Source organism: Colius striatus, unplaced genomic scaffold (assembly GCF_028858725.1).
Source record: "Colius striatus isolate bColStr4 unplaced genomic scaffold, bColStr4.1.hap1 scaffold_34, whole genome shotgun sequence".
Classification (NCBI taxonomy): domain Eukaryota; kingdom Metazoa; phylum Chordata; class Aves; order Coliiformes; family Coliidae; genus Colius; species Colius striatus.
Genome location: NW_026908518.1, coordinates 1,308,674 through 1,329,962, shown reverse-complemented (window position 1 = coordinate 1,329,962; position 21,289 = coordinate 1,308,674). Strand labels below are relative to the sequence as shown.

Sequence of the window (21,289 nt, the reverse complement as noted above, 5' to 3'; positions counted from 1 at the left end):
CCCCCTTGCCCCTGTGACCCCTCTTTGCCCTATGACCCTATGTGACCCCATGACCTCTCCCTGACCCTGTGACCCCCTCCGTGACCCCACCGTGACCCCATGACCCTTCAATCACCGCACATGATCCCTCTGTGACCCCTCCTTATTGTGTGACGCCCTCATAACCCCCCATTGCCCCATGACCCTACATGACCCCACAACCTCCCCTTGATCCTGTGACCCTGCCATGACCCCGTGACCTCCCGGTGACCCCTCCATGACCCCTCTGTGAGCCCTCATGACCTCCTTTTGCCCCTTTCACCCCTCCTTGCCCCGTGGCCTTACGTGACCCCATGACATCCCCCTGACCCTGTGACCTCCTTGTGACCCCGCCGTGACCCCGTGACCTCCCGTTTACCCCGTGACCCCGTGGTGACCCCCTGACCCCTCTAGCTACCCCGTGCTTTTGGTGGTCGGTGAGAACTCCCCCGACGAGGACTCCGTGGTGAGTTTTGGGTGACGTTGGGGGGTGGGGGCGTGGTCACGTGCTGTGACCCCCTCCATTACCCCGTTAGGCCCCGCCCTCTCCCCTTTGCCCCTCCCCCCCCCAGGTGGAGTGTATTGTCAAGCTCGACCTGACCCAAACTTCCTTCCTCAAGGTGACCTTTGACCTCTGACCCCAGGCACTCCCAGTGCCTCCCATTGACCCCCAAACCTGTCCCAGTGACTCCCAGTAACCCCCAAACCCCCTCCCAGTAACTCCCAGTTACCCAAAATCCATTCCAAGTGACTCCCAGTAACTCCCAGTGACCCCCAAACCCCCTCCCAGTATCTCTCAGTGAGTCCCAGTGACTCCCAGTTACCCCCAACCCCCTCCAGTGTCTCCCAGTGACTCCCAGTAACTCCCAGTAGCTCCCAGTCACCCCCAGCTCCCCTCCCAGCTCCTCCCAGTGCCCCCAAAACCTCTCCCACCTCCTCCCAGTCCCTCCCAGTGAGCCCGAACCCTCTCCCAGTCCCTCCCTGCCCGTCCCAGTATATGCCAAACCCCCCCCAGCTCCTCCCAGTCCTTCCCAGTAACCCCAAACCCCCTCCCAGCTCCTCCCAGTCCTTTCCAGTAACCCCCAAACCCCCTCCCAGTAACTCCCAGTCACCCCCAACCCCCCCCCTTCCCAGTCCCTCCCAGTAACTCCCAGTGCCCCCTTTGCCCCCTCAGATGGCAGACGGGGGCGGCCAACCCCAACTCACCCAGGTAAAGGGGGGGGGAATGTGGGGGGGGGGGGGTGGCTTACGGCGTGGGCGTGGCCTGACAGAAGGGGGAGTGGCCACGCCCAAGCCGCGCCCCTCTGTGAGGCACGCCATCTGATTGGCTGAGGCGCGGACAGACGCGCGCCGATTGGCCGAGGCGGGGGCGGTGGGCGGGGTTAAAGCGCGGTGTCTCCCCTCCCGGCAGTGGCCGCGTCCACCATGACTCGCTTGTCCCGGTCCCGAACCGCTTCGGTCGCCAGTTCCGGCTCGGCCGAAGGCGAACGGGGCCGGAGCCGAACCCTGTCCCGCGGCAGCGTCGGGGGAGGACCCGGGAGCCCTTGATCCGCCCCTGCCCCGGTAACGGAGGGACCGCCCGAACCGAACCCGGCGGCGCTTCGGCCCCTTCCGTCACCTCTCGGGTGTTTCCGTCACCTCTCGGGTCCTTCCGCCGCCGCTTAGGCGATCGGATCCTTCCGCGCAACGTCCGACGGCCGGATCTAGACGGGAGGGGCACTGGGAGTTACTGGGGGGGGGTTTGGGGTTACTGGGAGGGGATTTGGGGTTACTGGGAGGGAGTGGGAGCGACTGGGAGGGGGTTTGGGGGTTACTGGGAGTCACTGGAGGGTGTTTGGGGGTTACTGGGAGTTAGTGGAAGTCACTGGGAGGGACTTGGAGGGGTTTGGGGGTTACTGGGAGTCACTGGAGGGTGTTTGGGGGTTACTGGGAGCTACTGGGAGGGGGTTTGGGGGTAACTGAGAGTAACTGGGAGGTACTGGGAATGAGTGGGAAGGGGTCTGGAGCTTACTGGGAGCTACTGGGAAGAGGTTTGAGGTTACTGGGATTTACTGGGAGGGGTTTGGGGTCACTGGGAGTTACTGGGAGGGGGTTTGGGGTAACTGGGAGCTACTGAGAGGGGCTTTGGGGGCTACTGGGAGTTACTGGGAGGGGGTTTGGGGTAACTGGGAGCTACTGGGCGTTACTGGGAGGGAGTTTGGGGGTTACTGGTAGTTACTGGGAGGGGGTTTGGGGGTTACCGGGAGCTACTGGGAGGGGCTTTGGAGGATCCTTCTCCCCCAGAGCTGGATCTAAATGTGCCCCAATGGGATCCCTCCGCCAACGAGGTTTGGCCCCTTTCCCCGCGGATCCTTCCGACACTCAATAAAAGCCGCCGCTCCAGTGTGTCAACTGGGATGGACTGGGGAGACTCTTGCATCCAAACCCCACCAAACTGGAACTCTTACACACCAAGTTGCACCAAAACCTCACTTTTTCCTCTCGGAAATGCCTCAAAACCCCACTTTTCACCTCAAAACTCCACCCAAACCCTACTTTTCCCCTCAGAATTGCCCCAAATCCTCATTTTATCCCCCAAAATTGCCTCAAAACCTCACTTTTCCCCTCAAAACCCCACATTTCCTCTCAGAATTGCCCCAAACCCTCATTTTATCCCCTCAGATTGCCCCAAAACCTCATTTTATCCCTCAGAAATAGCCCAAAACCTCACTTTTCCACTCAAAACTTTACCCAAATCACACTTTTCCCCTCAGAAATACCCCAAAACCCCACTTTTCCCCTCAAAACTCCACCAAAACCCCACTTTTCCCCTCAGAATTGCCACAAACCCTCATTTTATCCCTCAGAAATACCCCAAAACCTCATTTTATCCCCCCAAATTGCCCCAAAACCTCACATTTCCCCTCAAAACTCCACTTTTCCCCTCAGAAATACCCCAAACCCCCACCTTTCCCCTCAAAACTCCTCCAAAATTCCACTTTTCCCCTCAGAATTGCTCCAAAACCTCACTTTTCACCTCAAAACTCCACCAAAACCCCACTTTTCCCATCAGAATTGCCCCAAACCCTCATTTTATCCCCCAAAATTGCCCCAAAACCTCACTTTTCCCCTCAAAATGTCACTCAAATCACACTTTTCCCCTCAGAAATATCCCAAACCCCCACCTTTCCCCTCAAAACTCCTCCAAAACCCCACTTTTCCCCTCAGAATTGCCCCAAAACCTCACTTTTCACCTCAAAACTCCTCCAAAACCCCACTTTTCCCCTCAGAATTGCCCCAAAACCTCACTTTTCACCTCAAAACTCCTCCAAAACCCCACTTTTCCCCTCAGAATTGCCACAAAAGCACATTTTATCCCCCCAAATTGCCCCAAACCCCCACTTTTCCCCTCAGAATGGATGTGCAGCCTACCCAGACTCTGACCTTTGGCACTGGGAGGCAACTGGGAGGGAACTGGGAGGCAACTGGGAGCGGCTCCTGCTCCTGACCGCGGCCACGGGCGCTGATTGGACGGAGAGAGGAGGGCGCCGAGCACTGATTGGTTGCTACGGGAGTGGAGTCTGCCCGGCAACGGGACTAAAGAGAGATGATTGGCTGAGAGGCGGAGCGGCGGCTGGGGGAGGGGAATGGGAGGGAACTGGGATGAACTGGGGAGGGAACTGGGGAGGGACGGGGATGAGCTGGGAGGGACTGGGAGGGAACTGGGACGAACTGGGAGGGCACTGAGAGGGAACTGGGAGCAACTGGGATGAGCTGAGAGGGCACTGGGAGGGACTGGGAGCAACTGGGAGGGACTGGGAGCAACTGGGAGGGAACTGGGAGCAACTGGGATGAGCTGGGAGGGCACTGAGAGGGAACTGGGAGCAACTGGGAGGGAGTTGGGAGCAACTGGGATGAGCTGGGGGGGACTGAGGGGGCTGGGAGCAACTGGGAAGGAACTGGGATGAACTGGGGAGGAACTGGGAGGGAACTGGGAGCAACTGGAATGAGCTGAGAGGGCACTGGGAGGGAACTGGGATGAACTGGGAGGGAACTGAGGGGAACTGGAGGGAACTGGGAGCAACTGGGATGAACTGGGAGGGAACTGGAGGGAACTGGGAGCAACTGGGATGAACTGGGAGGGAACTGGGAGGGGACTGGGATGAACTGGGATCAATTGGGAGGGGACTGGGACAAATTGAAGGGAACTGGGAGGGACTGGGAAGGGGTTTTGGTTTTTTATCCCACTTTCAGCCAGTTTTGACCCATTTTTTACCCATTTATTCCATTATCCCCCAATTTTATCCCATTTTCAGCCAGTTTTGACCCATTTTGACCCATTTTTTACCCCATTTATTCCACTAACCCCCAATTTTATCCGACTTTCAGCCATTTTTTACCCATTTTGACCCATTTTGACCCATTTTTTACCCATTTATTGCATTATCCTCCAATTTTATCCCACTTCCAGCCATTTTTTACCCATTTTGACCCATTTCCCCCATTTTTCACCCATTTTTACCCCATTTTTTACCCATTTTAACCCCATTTATTGCATTATCCTCCAATTTTATCTCATTTTCAGCCATTTTTGACCCATTTTGACCCATTTCCCCCCATTTTCAGCCATTTTTGACCCATTTTTGCCCCATTTCCCCCATTTTTGACCCATTTCCCCCCATTTTGACCCATTTTTGACCCATTTTGACCCATTTTTGACCCATTTCCCGTTTTCAGCCATTTTGACCCATTTTCGACCCATTTCCTCCCATTTTTGTCCCATTTTTGCCCCATTTCCCCCCATTTTGACGTATTTTTGCCCCATTTCCCCCCATTTTCGACCCATTTCTGCCCCATTTCCCCCCATTTTCCCCCAAATTTTGACCCATTTCCCCCCATTTTCCGCCATTTCCCCCCATTTTTGACGCATTTTTGCCCCATTTCCCCCCATTTTGACCCATTTTTGTCCCATTTTTGCCCCATTTCCCCCCATTTTGACGCATTTTTGCCCCATTTCCCTCCATTTTCGACCCATTTCCCCAGCCTCCAGCCCACGTTCCTGGCCCTGACCTCGCTTACAGCGGGACACGCTGTCCGCACTCACCTCTCACACACCTTTCACCACTTTTGACCCCATTTATCTCATTGTCCCCCAGTTTTATCCCACTTTCAGACATTTTTGACCCATTTTGACCCATTTATTCCATTATCCTCCAATTTTATCCCACTTTCAGCCATTTTTTACCCATTTTGACCCATTTTTGACCCATTTATTGCATTATCCTCCAATTTTATCCCACTTTCAGCCATTTTTGACCCGTTTTTTACCCATTCCCCCCATTTTTGACCCATTTTTGACCCCATTTATTCCATTTCCCCCCATTTTTGACCCATTTTGAGCCATTTGACCCATTTTCGACCCATTTCCCCCCATTTTTGACCCATTTTTTACCCCGTTTATTCCATTTTCCCCCATTTTTTACCCATTTTGACCCATTTTTGACCCATTTATTCCATTATCCTCCAATTTTATCCCACTTTCAGCCATTTTTGACCCATTTCCCCCCATTTTGCCCCATTTCTGCCCCATTTCCGCCCCATTTCCTCCCATTTCTGCCCCATTTCCACCCCATTTTGCCCCATTTCTGCCCCATTTCCACCCCATTTCCCCCCATTTCTGCCCCATTTCCCTCCATTTTAACCCATTTTTGCCCCATTCCCGCCCCATTTTTGCCCCTCAGCCTGCCCCCTCCAGCGCCAGGTAGATCCCCACGGGACAGTGGTCGCTGCCCTGGGCCCGCTGCTCGATCCTGCTGTCGCACAGATCCTTCCTGCCCCTCTGGGACCACAGGCAGTAATCCAGCCTCCAGCCCACGTTCCTGGCCCTGGCCCCGCTCAGGTAGGTCCAGAAGGTGAAGGCGTTGGGCAGCGAGGGGTTAAACACCCGGAAGCTGTCGAGGAAGCCCGCCCCCAGCAGCTCCCTCTCCTCCCGCGTGAACCCGGGGCTCCTCTTGTTCCCCGACGGGTTCCTCAGGTCCAAGGGCTGGTGGGCGACGTTGAGGTCGCCGCAGATGGCGACCGGTTTGGACCGGTCCAGCTGGGACATGAAGGAGCAGAAGCGCTCGTCCCAGGCCTGCCGGAAGCTCAGGCGGCCCAGGCCTCGCCCGGAGTTGGGCACGTAGACGCAGACGATGCACAGGGCAGGGAACTCGGCTGTCAGCACGCACCCTCGGCGACCAGCTCGGGGTCACCTGGCAAGGGGACACACAGATGGGGATAAAAAGGGGCTTTAGTGGCCAAAAAGGGGCTCTAGAGGCCCAAAGTCACTTTAGTCCTCAAAAATCAACTTTAATGGCCTAAAAAGGCACTTTAGTGGCTCAAAAAGTCACTTTAGAGGCCTAAAAAGGGACTTTAGAGGCCTAAAAAGTCACTTTTGTACCTAAAAAGGGACTTTAGTAGCTCAAAAAGGGGCTTTAGTGGCCAAAAAGGAGCTTTAGAGGCCTAAAAAGTCACTTTAGGGGCCCAAAAAGGGGCTTTAGAGGTCAAAAAGGGGCTTTAGCAGCTCAAAACGGGGTTTAGAGGTCTAAAAAGTCACTTTCGTAGCCAAAAGGGACTTTAATGGCCTAAAAAGACATTTAGAGGCCTAAAAAGGGGCTTTAGAGGCCCAAAAAGTCACTTTAGTGGCCAAAAAGTCCCTTTAGAGGCCCAAAAAGTCACTTTAGAGGTCAAAAATTCATTTGAGTGGCACAAAAATGGACTTTAGAGGCCTAAAAAGTCACTTTAGTAGCCAAAAAGTCATTTTAGAGGCCCAAAAAGTCACTTTAGTGGCCAAAAAGGGGCTCTAGAGGCCTAAAAAGTCACTTTTGTAGCCAAAAAGTCACTGTAGTGTCCCAAAAGTCACTTTAGAGGCCTAAAAAGACACTTTAGTAGCTAAAAAGAGGGTTTAGAGGTCTAAAGAGTCACTTTAATGGCTCAAAAAGTCATTTTATTGCCCAAAAAGGGGCTTTAGAGGCCTAAAAAGTCACTTTAGAGGTCAAAAGGGTGCTTTAGAGGCTCAAAAATGGACTTTAGAGGCCTAAAAAGTCACTTTACTGGCCAAAAAGTCAATTTAGAGGCCCAAAAAGTCACTTTTTGGCCTAAAAAGTCATTTTACTGGCCTAGAGTCACTTTAGAGGCCTAAAAAGAGGCTTTAGAGGCCTAAAACGTCACTGTCGTGGCTTTAATGGCTCCTGAGGGCCCCAAATGGCCACTTAAGGCCTCAAAATGGCCACTTAAGGCCTAAAAATGGCTCCTAAAGGGCCCCAAATGGCCACTGAAGGGCCCCAAATGGCACTTAAGGCCTCAAAATGGCTCCTGAGAGCTTCTGGTGGCCATTAAGAGCCCCAAATGGCCACTTAAGGCCTCAAAATGTTAGCATTACTGTATATGGAAAGTTAGAAGTAGTTAGGCTAAGGTCTGTATCGAGGCCTAGTGAGCAGTGTGGGATGTTGATGTAACCTAGCAGTCTAGGGAACTAGTGGGGCATGCTGAGCTTGTGCATTCTTGCTCAAACAAAGCAAAGTGATTAGTGAAGAATGCTGAACGCTGAATCTTGTTTTTCTCAAAGAAATTGTTATCTCTTTACCTGTTTGTTATCTATGGAAATTTCTGGTTGTGGATTCAGATAAGCATAGTCTCAAGTAACTACATGAAAGAGCACGACATAATCCTAAAGTCTAAGAAAACTGGTAAACATCACGGGCACCTGATGAAGTAATCATTTGTGGAAAGTATATAAACTCTGTGAAATTTTCTGTTAGTGGGGGCTCTGACTTTGGACACTAGTCCTCAGGTCCCTAGGGCCCTCAATAAAGCACCGCATAAAACGACCTCGGTTGTTTTGTGTTTTCCTTCGGGAACAGGCAACAGTTTTCTGGCGACCGCGGCAGGACTCCGAAGGTGGCTGGGGCGGTTCGCGTGCTGATTTACTCCACGCCGGCACCGAGAGTTTCTCGGGGAGTCATCGGTTCGTGCCCGACCCCCGCACCTGGCGGACGACTGCTATAAGGTAAGCCCGTAGGTGCTTTATTTTCTGGTATGGGTGCCTGCTCATAAGACGAGGCGGCGATCCTCGCTGAGTTGGGCTAAGACGTCTTGGTGGATGCCCAGGCGCCGGCTGTAAGACGCGGCGAAAGCTGCGCAGGTCCGGCACTTGCCCCTCGCGGCGTCGAGAAGTGGCAACTTGGTTTGGTACTGGGTATTGGTTTTGTGGTTTTTGTTTGTATCGTTACAGTGTTTGTGTTTGCTGTTATTTTGTCTGCTGTTATTTTATATACTTGAAATGATGCCGCTTAAAACTTTTAAGCCGTTAGTTCAGTCTAATAGTAAAATCCCAGGAAACACCCTATTAGGATGTTTGCTGGGAAGATGGAGGAGTGCTGGATTTCATCAGGATTTGAATAAGGGTAAAACGATAAACTATTGTAATCATTGGTGGCCTTTATATGAGTCAGAAGGGGGACCTGCGTGGCCCCTAAACGGTACTGTCGATCCGGGTATTATATCGCCTTTGGTGCAGTATTTACGGGACAATGAGAAATGGGATGAGATCCCGTATTTGGATTTGTTTTATTATTTAGGGCGAAAACTGGATTGGTAGAAGGAATGTGGTATTTTAGTTTTGGAAACAAAGGAATTAGGGTGTAGTGAATGTAAGAAGAGATCTATGTGTGTTAAGTGTTTAGCTGCCTCCTCTGGTCCAGAGGAAGATTTATGGTTATTAGTTGCTCATAGTGGACAGGGTCCCTCTGCTCCACCCTATGTTCCACCTCAGATGGAACAGGATAGTGAGGACGATGATAATGAGGAGGAAGAAGAGGATGAAGATGAGGACACCAGGAACTCGGATAAAATGTTAGAAGTTGCGTGGAAGGTTTATAATAATAGGGAAAAAGAATCAGCTAAGCGGCAACAAGCAGGTATACTGGCTGTAATTCAGCAATCAGGAGGACAAAGGGGCCAAGGTCGTGGTAGGGGAGGCTATGCTCAAGGAAGAGGTGGTTACGGCCAGGGGAGAGGAGGATTTCGAATGGGAAACCCTAACCAAGGAAAGCTAGGTTCTAATCAGTGTGCTTTTTGCCGACAGATAGGACATTGGAAGAATGAATGTCCGGTGAAAAATGGAATGGGGGTTAGCGCTGAGTATCCCATGTCACCAGTAGAAGTCGCTCAAGCTATGGTTTTGGGAAATTATCAGAATCAGAGCTGACTAGAACAGGACCTAAAAGTAAGATTAGAAATCAATGGGAAGGAACAAGAATTTACAATGGATACAGGAGCTACTTATTCAGTTCTTAACAAGAGATTGGGACCAATAAGCGACACCACAGTACAAGTGGTAGGGGCCATGGGTCAGTTAGAAGAAAGACCATTTTTGCAGCCTTTAAATTTAAAATTTGGGGGAAAAGAACTTGATCATCAATTTTTGTATATGCCTAATTGTCCCAAGCCTCTATTTGGAAGAGATTTACTGTCTTTGTTAAATGTGAAAATAATATTTGAAAATGGGAGAGTAAAATTAGAAATTCCAAATGAAGAAATTGGGAGAATATTTGTAATAAAAGAAATAGAACCTACTCCCATTCCAGAAGAAATAATTCAGGCAGTTGTACCCTGGGTATGGGAAATAGGGACCCCGGGAAAGTCGAAAGCTGCCCAGCCTGTCGTTGTAGAACTAAAAGAAGGAGCCCGACCGGTTAGGGTTAGACAATATCCAATTAAGTTGGAGGCTAGGAAAGGAGTGGCTCCACTGATAGCCCAGTTTTTGATTCAAGGAATATTACAGGAATGTGAATCTGAATACAACACTCCTATTTTTCCTGTAAGAAAGCCTAATGGTAAATATAGGTTAGTACAAGATTTAAGGGCCATAAATGAAATAGTAAAGGACATTCACCCAGTGGTTGCTAACCCGTATACTCTGTTAACATCTGTGTCAGAAAGGTTTAAATGGTTTACAGTAATTGATTTAAAAGATGCCTTTTTCTGCATCCCGCTGGCATTATCAAGTAGGAAGTATTTCGCATTTGAATGGGAAGATCCAAATTCGGGAAGGAAGAAACAACTGACATGGACACGGCTTCCGCAGGGTTTCAAAAACAGCCCCACTATTTTCGGAAATCAATTAGCCAAAGAGTTGGAGGAATGGAAGACCGAACAGGTAAAAGAATCTCCATTCTCTTATGTGATTTTGCAGTATGTGGATGATATTCTGTTGGCAACTGAGGAAAAGGAAGTTTGCCTGAAGCTTACAATTGCTTTACTGAATATGCTGGGACAAGCGGGATATCGAGTATCTAAGGAAAAGGCCCAGCTCCTCAAAGAGAGTGTTCTTTATTTGGGATGTGAAATAATGCAAGGTCAGAGACGACTGAGCACAAACAGAATTGAGGCAATATGTGCCATATCCCTTCCAAGGAATCATCAGGAACTAAGGTCATTTTTAGGAATGGTTGGCTGGTGCAGGCTATGGATTCTAAATTTCGGATTGTTAGCTAAACCCTTGTATGAGGCTTTAAAGGAACCCCAATTGGAATGGAGTACACAAAGGAAAAGAGCCTTCCAGGAGCTGAAACAAGCTCTGAAGGAAGCACCCGCCTTAGGGTTGCTGGACTTAAATAAAGACTTTCAGCTTTATGTAAATGAAAGGCAGAATCTGGCTCTGGGAGTGTTGACTCAGAAAATAGGGTCATGGAAACGCCCAGTGGGATATTTTTCAAAACAACTGGACAATGTTAGTGCTGGTTGGCCGTCATGCTTGCGGGCAGTTACGGCCACAGTGATCCTCATACAGGAAGCCCGAAAACTGACTTTGGGAAGGAAAATGGAGGTCTTTGTACCCCATATGGTCTTGGCTGTCCTGGAACAAAAGGGGGGTCACTGGTTATCATCCAGCAGAATGTTGCAATATCAAGCTATATTGAGAGAACAAGATGATGTGGAACTTAAAATAACTAACCATGTCAACCCAGCAGAATTTCTTCACAGTAAACAAGAAGAGGGGGACCTGGTTCACGACTGTGTAGAAACAATCGAACAAGTGTATGCGAGCCGAGCAGACCTAAAGGACACACCTTTAGAAGATTCAGATTGGGATTTATTTACGGATGGATCCAGCTTTGTAGAAAATGGAACCAGGTATGCGGGATATGCAGTGGTCACAGCTGCACAAGTGATTGAAGCAAAGGCTTTAACTCCTGGGACATCTGCTCAAAAAGCAGAGATAATTGGACTTACCAGAGCATTGATTCTGAGTACTGGAAAAAAGGTAAATGTATGGACTGACTTGAAATATGCTTTTGGAATAGTACATGTTCACAGTGCCTTGTGGAAGGAACGAGGACTGTTAAGTTCTCAAGGGACTATAATAAAACATAGGTCGGAAGTCCTTGCCTTGTTAGATGCAATACTTAAACCAGAAAAGGTAGCAGTAATGCATGTCAGAGGACATCGTAGAGAAGAAGGAAGAATATACCAAGGGAACAAACTAGCAGACATTACCGCTAAAGAAGCTGCTCGGCAGGTTTGGACTCAGATGGCTTTAATACCAACTAAGGTAAGCCCTGTTTCTTGCTATTTGACTCAAGGACCAAGCTATTCCGCTGATGATGAGAAACTAGCAATATATCTCAAGGCACAAAAGAACACAGTCGGATGGTATGTAACTGTGAATGGACAAGTAATAGTACCCAAACATGTTATGAAATCCATATTGGAAACTGAACATAATAAATGCCATTGGGGAGCAGAGGCTTTGGTAAAATTTTTGAAGAAAGAAATAATTTCTAACCAGATGTTAACACTGGCAAAGAGGGTGAATGCAATGTGTCCACTATGTCTTAAAAATAATCCTATTGTCAGAAAACAAGTGCAGTTGGGAAAGTTGCAAATAGGGCCAGAACCAGGGGACTATTGGCAAGTAGACTTTTCAGAATTACCAAGGGCCCAAGGATTCAGATATTTGCTAGTGTACGTGTGTACCTTCTCAGGGTGGCCGGAAGCCTTCCCTTGTAGAACAAACCAAGCGAGGGAAGTGGTGAAAACTTTGTTGAAAGAAATAATACCTAGATTTGGAGTACCACTAGGATTATCATCAGATAGAGGCCCGCATTTTGTGGCAGGGATAGTTCAGGAGGTGGCTAGGGTACTAGACATTACCTGGAATTTACACACTCCATGGAGACCCCAGTCTAGTGGTCAAGTAGAAAGGATGAACCAAACATTGAAAAATCAGATCAAAAAGATATGTCAGGAGGCCAAACTTCAGTGGCCCCAAGCTTTGCCATTAGCATTACTCAGGATCAGGATAAAACCTAGGGAAAGAATAGGAGTAAGTCCGTACGAGATACTGTACGGCAAGCCTTATCATGCCACTGTGCTAAAAGGAGACCCACATGTATTAGGAGATCAGGTGATTTTTAACTATGTTATGTCACTTAACAGAGTTCTCAGCGCCTTACGGGGTGCCCTTCAATGGAATCGGCCACTCCCACTGGAAAATCCAGTGCATGATATTCAACCGGGAGACCAGGTCTATGTGAAGAACTGGTTCACAGACCCACTGAGAGAGACATGGGACGGCCCCTATCAAGTGATCCTGACAACTTTCACAGCTGTAAAAGTAGCAGGAACCGACGCCTGGATTCACTACACTCGAGTCAAGAAAGTCCCAACCAAATGGGAAACCCAAGTGGTATCCCCTACCCGAATGATATTCCGAGCAAAACCGCACTCTTAATTGCTGTATTGCTAATATTATTGAAAATGGTATCGGTTAACGGATTTGTACATGTCACTGTTACAGAACCCGAGGTTATTGTAATGGAAGGAATGGATGTCAGTTTATCCTGTGACATTACCGATGACCAGGGAGCTGGAGCCGAGGAAATAATTGCGATTTGGAAACAAGGACAAACCAGATTGACTGCAAGTATTGTTACTGTTTGGAATAAGGATACCCAAAAAGGAAGTGTTATCTTGCAACTGACTAATTTAACTTTAGAAGAAGCGGGTATATATGTGTGTGTAGTGTAAATCCGAGAAAGTTTTGGTTACAAGCGAATAGATCTAAGAGTTGTGTCTTGGTCACTAACGTCGGATAAAGTAGAGGTAGTACCTAGATTGGCCTCCGTGGATATGTGGGGGAGGGCAATGGTATCATTAATTAGGGGAAAACATAGTCGAAGGAAAATACGGGATTTAGGAAATGAGACAAGGGACTTTCAGCGGAACGAGGGACAGGAAAATCTCGTGGTTGGACTGATCAGAGATTTTGGAATAGTTCAGAATGTATCTAAGATTATAGCATGCTTGCCATTACCTCAAGCCGCAGCTGAACCTATACCCTGGGGAATTATTCCTATAACAATCATGCCAAAAACCTCTGTTAATTTTACTTGGAATTGCAGACAAGTATCAACAAAGCATGAAGAGTGGATAAAAGGGTGTTTAATAATGGGGGATTTAACAGAAAAAGAGTGTAGATCATTGCCGGGGTATTACAGTTGGGTTAGAACAGGTCCTTATGGGAGAGGTGGCAATATCAAAGGTCGCTGTACATTAGATACTACTCTTCCAATAATTGGATATTGGTGTAGTAGCACAAAAATAAAAGTTGAAAAGATTAGAAATGAAGAGATTTGCCAGAATGTTACACAACAACAAAACTTGGAAGATGAATGGGACACAGTATGGGGACCTAGTCTGTTAGAAACACATAGTTATCTGGGCCCAGTGAACTGGTGTGTGCAATGGACAGGGGAAAGGAATCAGACACATACTAGTGTGATGGCTACACATACTTCTGTGAGGTCGTCAAGGAATCAAAAGGAGGTATGGAATTGTACAGAGGTTTTTACTTGCAACACTCTGGAAAATCAAATAGGCTTAATGCCAGTAAAAATTCTGTTAAAATGAGGCTGTGAATGTCGAGGATATAACCATACGATAACAGAAAAGTTGAAAGGAAATGAGAATGGGAAAAGAATCATTAGTTGCAGATCCACCACAATCAGAAGTCCAGGAAACTTAGTTTGGGTTATGGGTCATGGACAATGGACTACCCATCTACCAACTGATGGTCCAGTAACCCAGATAACCTTAGGAGTCCCCACCTTATGTCCTTTTTGGAGACAACCTCGGTTGAATAAAACAGAAGTAATTCAGGAAAAAAGGGAAATAGGAAACGAAATCGGAAAAGATGAATGGCATGAACCTAATGATGGAGTAAAATTTGGATGGGTTTTAGAATCCCTGTTTGCACCAATTGCATCCTACCGTAATAGGGAGATGTTATACAGATTATTAGGCCAGACTGAAAGATTAGCAGCAGCCACCAAGAAAGGATTTAAGGATATGAATTTGCAGTTACAAGCAACTGGCAGAATGGCTCTGCAGAATAGAATGGCCTTGGACATGTTGCTGTTGCGGGAACACGGGGTCTGTGGTTACCTGAGCAAAAGAATTGATCACTGCTGTATCCATATTCCAAACATGACAATCGAAGTAGGAAAAGATATTTCACAATTGGAAAAGGTTGAAACCGAAACCAAAGAAATTGAAAAAGAAGCTCAACATAATTGGATAGGAGCAATATTTGATTCATTGGGGCTCCAGGTCTCTGAATGGATTTCCTCAATCATTCAATATGCAATTATGTTTGTTATACTGTTGATAATAATTTATATGGTTCACAAGTGTGTTTTAGGAACCATTACTAGAGAGAAGCTCAACACTCGCAGATTAATGAATGCGATGACCAGAAGTGGAATTAGAGATGGGTCTCCTCCTCCAACATATCAAGAAACCACTACTTGAGATACGGACAATAGAGACAGATGATGTTGAGCATCCTTGCAAGGTTGAAGAATGCTCAAAAGGGGGGAATTGTTGGCAGCATAAAATAAGATCTAAATAAAGGCCTAGTGGGAAATATGACCATGTACATTTGTGTTTAGAGAATCAAAGGGATTAGTGAAGCATGTTGAACATTCTGTGTAATCAAGCAAAGAATGTCTTAGGAAATTGTTACTGATCAATTATTAAATTGTTACTGATTATCAGTTGTTATCTACTGTGTTTTAGACAGTTGAAGCATGTAGAACATAATCTGCTGTTCCTAGGACTGTTATGCTGGATGAATATTTGTTAATTTGTGACCATGTGTCTAGACAAAAAGGAAAGATTTGTAGTTAAAAGAAATTACATGAAAGAGTACAATGTAATAATAAACCTTATGAAAACTAGCAAACAGCACGTAGGTACAATGAAGTAATCATCTTCTGAAAAGTATATAAACCCTGTAAAATTTCCTGGAAGGGGGGGCTCTGACTTTGGACACTAGTCCTCAAGTCCCTAGGGCCCTTAATAAAGCACCGCATAAAACGACCTCGGTTGTTTTGTCTTTTCCTTCGGAAATGGGCAGCAAGCTCCCATTGAAAAAAATACATTTTGTCTGTTAAGTTATGCCACTGAGTATGGGAGCTACAAGAAAGCAGGAAGGCAGACCCCAGCTACAGTAGTAAGTAGGTCCGCATGCAGTCTATCAGCCAGCAGGGTGTCACATTTGCAGCTGCTTTCCTGTGGGAGCTATCGTTTTATCCTCAGCTCCCTTTGACAAAATACATGTGTATGTTAAGTTATGCCACTGAGTATGGGAGCTACAAGAAAGCAGGAAGGCAGATCCCAGCTACAGTAGTAAGTAGGTCCCCATGCAGTCTATCAGCCAGCACGGTGTCACATTTGCAGCTGCTTTCCTGTGGGAGCTATCTTCAATACCACACTTTTTGTCCTCAACTCCCATTGAAAAAATACATGTGTCTGTTAAGTTATGCCACTGAGTATGGGAGCTACAAGAAAGCAGGAAGGCAGACCTCAGCTACAGTAGTAAGTAGGTCCCCATGCAGTCTATCAGCCAGCACGGTGTCACATTTGCAGCTGCTTTCCTGTGGGAGCTATCTTCAATACCACACTTTTTATCCTCAGCTCCCTTTGACAAAATACATGTGTCTGTTAAGTTATGCCACTAAGTATGGGAGCTACAAGAAAGCAAGAAGGCAGACCCCAGCTACAGTAGTCAGTAGGTCCCCATGCAGTCTATCAGCCAGCACGGTGTCACATTTGCAGCTGCTTTCCTGTGGGAGCTATCTTCAATACCACACTTTTTCTGTTCTGCTCCCATTGAAAAAATACATGTGTCTGTTAAGGTATACAACTGAGTATGGGAGCTACAAGAAAGCAGGAAGGCAGACCCCAGCTACAGTAGTAAGTAGGTCCCCATGCATTCTATCAGCCAGCACGGTGTCACATTTGCAGCTGCTTTCCTGTGGGAGCTATCTTCAATACCACAGTTTTTATCCTCAACTCCCATTGAAAAAATACATGTGTCTGTTAAGTTATGCCACTGAGTATGGGAGCTACAAGAAAGCAGGAAGGCAGACCTCAGCTACAGTAGTAAGTAGGTCCCCATGCAGTCTATCAGCCAGCACGGTGTCACATTTGCAGCTGCTTTCCTGTGGGAGCTATCTTCAATACCACACTTTTTATCCTCAGCTCCTATTGAAAAAATACATGTGTCTGTTAAGGTATACCACTGAGTATGGGAGCTACAAGAAAGCAGTAAGGGAGACCTCAGCTACAGTAGTAAGTAGGTCCCCATGCAGTCTATCAGCCAGCAGGGTGTCACATTCGCAGCTGCTTTCCTGTGGGAGCTATCTTCAATACGACACTTTTTCTGTTCAGCTCCCATTGAAAAAATAAATGTGTCTGTTAAGGTATACCACTGAATATGGGAGCTACAAGAAAGCAGGAAGGCAGACCCCAGCTACAGTAGTAAGTAGGTCCCCATGCAGTCTATCAGCCAGCACGGTGTCACATTTGCAGCTGCTTTCCTGTGGGAGCTATCTTCAATACCACAGTTTTTATCCTCAGCTCCCTTTGACAAAATACATGTGTATGTTAAATTATGCCTCTAAGTATGGGAGCTACAAGAAAGCAGGAAGGCAGACCCCAGCTACAGTAGGAAGTAGGTCCCCATGCAGTCTATCAGCCAGCACGGTGTCACATTTGCAGCTGCTTTCCTGTGGGAGCTATCTTCAATACCACAGTTTTTATCCTCAACTCCCATTGAAAAAATACATGTGTCTGTTAAGTTATGCCACTGAGTATGGGAGCTACAAGAAAGCAGGAAGGCAGACCTCAGCTACAGTAGTAAGTAGGTCCCCATGCAGTCTATCAGCCAGCACGGTGTCACATTTGCAGCTGCTTTCCTGTGGGACCTGTCTTCAATACCACACTTTTTCTCCTCAGCTCCCATTGAAAAAATACATGTGTATGTTAAGTTATGCCACTGAGTATGGGAGCTACAAGAAAGCAGGAAGGCAGACCCTGTCGCGAATTTTTCGGCTCTTGGCCTGAAAAACCCAGGCTTGAAGCCTGAAACCCAGGCACGAAGGCGTGAAACCCAGGCACGAAGCCTGAAACCCAGGCACGAAGGCCTGAAACCCAGGCACGAAGCCTGAAACCCAGGCAAAAAGGTCTGAAACCCAGGCACAAAGGCCTGAAACCCAGGCACGAAGCCTGAAACCCAGGCACGAAGTCTGAAACCCAGGCACGAAGCCTGAAACCCAGGCATGAAGGCTGGAAACCCAGGCACGAAGTCTGAAACCCAGGTGGAAGGCCTGAAACCCAGGCCGAAGGCCTGAAACCCAGGCACGAAGCCTGATAACCAGGCAGGAAGGCCTGAAAAACCCAGGCACGAAGGCCTGAAACCCAGGCACAAAAGCCTGGAAAACCCAGGCACAAAGGACTGAAAAACCCAGGCACGAAGGCCTGAAACCCAGGCACAAAAGCCTGAAAAACCCAGGCAGGAAGGCCTGAAAAACCCAGGCACGAAGGCCTGAAACCCAGGCACAAAAGCCTGGAAAACCCAGGCACAAAGGACTGAAAAACCCAGGCACGAAGGCCTGAAACCCAGGCACGAAGCCTGAAACCCAGGCACGAAGGCCTGAAACCCAGGCACGAAGCCTGAAACCCAAGCACGAAGGCCGGAAACCCAGGCACGAAGCCTGAAAACCCAGGCACGAAGCCTGAAACCCAGGCACAAAAGCCTGGAAAACCCAGGCACAAAGGACTGAAAAACCCAGGCACGAAGGCCTGAAACCCAGGGACAGAAGCCTGAAAAACCCAGGCACGAAGCCTACTTCATGCGGCGATCAACCTAGGGTCCGATTCTCAGCTGGGTGGGAAGAAATCAGTCCTACTCAATGTGAGTGATAGCAGAAATCTTCTTCTTCATTGAGAGCAGGCTCTAACTTATATACACAGCAGCTTCAAAGCTAGCTCAGCAACAGCAGCTAATAGATTACATTCTTATGCTCATCCTACTTGCGGTTTCTGCGAGAAGCAAGCTCCCTCACATTTTCCCATCTTGTTTTTCCCCCGTAGTTGTTTTCCACCTTGGGCTGTTACCTCGTTAGCTGAAAACAGCCCGACCTTGAAGGAAGAGAAAGCGGCCTGCTGTCTACATGACAGAAACTGCTTTAACCATGGCTCTGACTCTGGTCTTGATTGTGCATTAAATTCATATAACTGGAACTCAGATTGCCTTGCCCCATCGGGCCTAACATTATACCCTGGGATCCATGTCCATTCTCCCTTAACCACTCCTCGACAAGACCCCAGCTACTGTATTAAGTAGGTCCCCATGCAGTCTATCCGCCAGCACGGTGTCACATTTGCAGCTGCTTTCCTGTGGGAGCTATCTTCAATACCACACTTTTTCTCCTCAGCTCACTTTGAAAAAATACATGTGTCTGTTAAGTTATGCCACTGAGTATGGGAGCTACAAGAAAGCAGGAAGGCAGACCCTGCCGCGAAGTTTTCGGCTCTTGGCCTGAAAAACCCAGGCTTGAAGCCTGAAACCCAGGCACGAAGGCGTGAAACCCAGGCACGAAGCGTGAAACCCAGGCACGAAGGCCTGAAACCCAGGCACGAAGCCTGAAACCCAGGCACAAAGGTCTGAAACCCAGGCACAAAGGCCTGAAACCCAGGCACGAAGCCTGAAACCCAGGCACGAAGTCTGAAACCCAGGCACGGAGCCCTGAAACCCAGGCACGAAGCCTGAAACCCAGGCATGAAGGCCTGAAACCCAGGCACGAAGGCCTTAAACCCAGGCACGAAGCCTGAAACCCAGGCATGAAGGCCGGAAACCCAGGCACGAAGGCCTTAAACCCAGGCACGAAGCCTGAAACCCAGGCATGAAGGCCGGAAACCCAGGCACAAAAGCCTGAAACCCAGGCACGAAGCCTGAAACCCAGGCACAAAAGCCTGAAAAACCCATGCACGAAGCCTACTTCATGCGGCGATCAACCCAGGGTCCGATTCTCAGCTGGGTGGGAAGAAATCAGTCCTACTCAATGTGAGTGATAGCAGAAATCTTCTTCTTCATTGAGAGCAGGCTCTAACTTATATACACAGCAGCTTCAAAGCTAGCTCAGCAACAGCAGCTAATAGATTACATTCTTATGCTCATCCTACTTGCGGTTTCTGCGAGAAGCAAGCTCCCTCACGTTTTCCCATCTTGTTTTTCCCCCGTAGTTGTTTTCCACCTTGGGCTGTTACCTCGTTAGCTGAAAACAGCCCGACCTTGAAGGAAGAGAAAGCGGCCTGCTGTCTACATGACAGAAACTGCTTTAACCGTGGCTCTGACTCTGGTCTTGATTGTGCATTAAATTCATATAACTGGAACTCAGATTGCCTTGCCCCATCGGGCCTAACATTATACCCTGGGATCCATGTCCATTCTCCCTTAACCACCCCTCGACAACACCCCAGCAACAGTAGTCAGTAGGTCCCCAGGCAGTCTATCAGCCAGCACGGTGTCACATTTGCAGCTGCTTTCCTGTGGGAGCTATCTTTAATACCACACTTTTTCTGTTCAGCTCCCATTGAAAAAATAAATGTGTCTGCTAAGCTATACCACTGAGTATGGGAGCAACAAGAAAGCAGGAAGGCAGACCCCAGCTACAGTAGTAAGTAGGTCCCCATGCAGTCTATCAGCCAGCACGGTGTCACATTTGCAGCTGCTTTCCTGTGGAAGCTATCTTCAATACCACACTTTTTCTCCTCAGCTCCCATTGAAAAAATACATGTGTCTGTTAAGCTATACCACTGAATATGGGAGCTACAAGAAAGCAGGAAGGCAGACCCCAGCTACAGTAGTAAGTAGATCCCCATGTAGTCTATCAGCCAGCACGGTGTCACATTTGCAGCTGCTTTCCTGTGGGAGCTATCTTCAATACCACACTTTTTCTCCTCAGCTCCCATTGAAAAAATACATGTGTCTGTTAAGGTATACCACTGAGAATGGGACCTACAAGAAAGCAGGACGACAGACCCCAGCTATAGTAGTAAGTAGGTCTCCATGCAGTCTATCAGCCAGCACGGTGTCACATTTGCAGCTGCTTTCCTGTGGGAGCTATCTTCAATACCACACTTTTTCTGTTCAACTCCCATTGAAAAAATACATGTGTCTATTAAGGTATACCACTGAGAATGGGACCTACAAGAAAGCAGGACGAAAGACCCCAGCTATAGTAGTAAGTAGGTCTCCATATAGTCTATCAGCCAGCACGGTGTCACATTTGCAGCTGCTTTCCTGTGGGACCTATCTTCAATACCACAGTTTTTATCCTCAGCTCCCATTCAAAAAATACATGTGTATGTTAAGTTATGCCACTGAGTATGGGAGCTACAAGAAAGCAGGAAGGCAGACCCTGTCGCGAATTTTTCGGCTCTTGGCCTGAAAAACCCAGGCTTGAAGCCTGACACCCAGGCACGAAGGTCTGAAACCCAGTCACGAAGCCTGAAACCGAGGCACGAAGGCCGGAAACCCAGGCACGAAGCCTGAAAACCCAGGCACGAAGCCTGAAACCCAGGCACAAAAGCCTGAAAAACCCAGGCACAAAGGACTGAAAAACCCAGGCACGAAGGCCTGAAACCCAGGCACAAAAGCCTGAAAAACCCAGGCACGAAGCCTACTTCATGCGGCGATCAACCCAGGGTCCGATTCTCAGCTGGGTGGGAAGAAATCAGTCCTACTCAATGTGAGTGATAGCAGAAATCTTCTTCTTCATTGAGAGCAGGCTCTAACTTATATACACAGCAGCTTCAAAGCTAGCTCAGCAACAGCAGCTAATAGATTACATTCTTATGCTCATCCTACTTGCGGTTTCTGCGATAAGCAAGCTCCCTCACA

The 21,289-nt window shown here is 48.1% G+C and overlaps 1 protein-coding gene across 1 annotated transcript; it reads right to left on the bottom strand.

Moving 5' to 3' along the window:
- Window positions 1-5,734: 5,734 nt before the first annotated feature.
- LOC133629206 (DNA-(apurinic or apyrimidinic site) endonuclease-like) lies at window positions 5,735-8,000 on the bottom strand. The gene is made up of 2 exons (XM_062019866.1): window positions 7,979-8,000; window positions 5,735-6,225 (listed from the first exon to the last, which is right to left on the bottom strand). Exons 1-2 carry the CDS (start codon window positions 7,998-8,000, stop codon window positions 5,735-5,737), a joined length of 513 nt encoding a protein of 170 aa, XP_061875850.1.
- Between the last annotated feature and the right edge of the window lie 13,289 nt (window positions 8,001-21,289).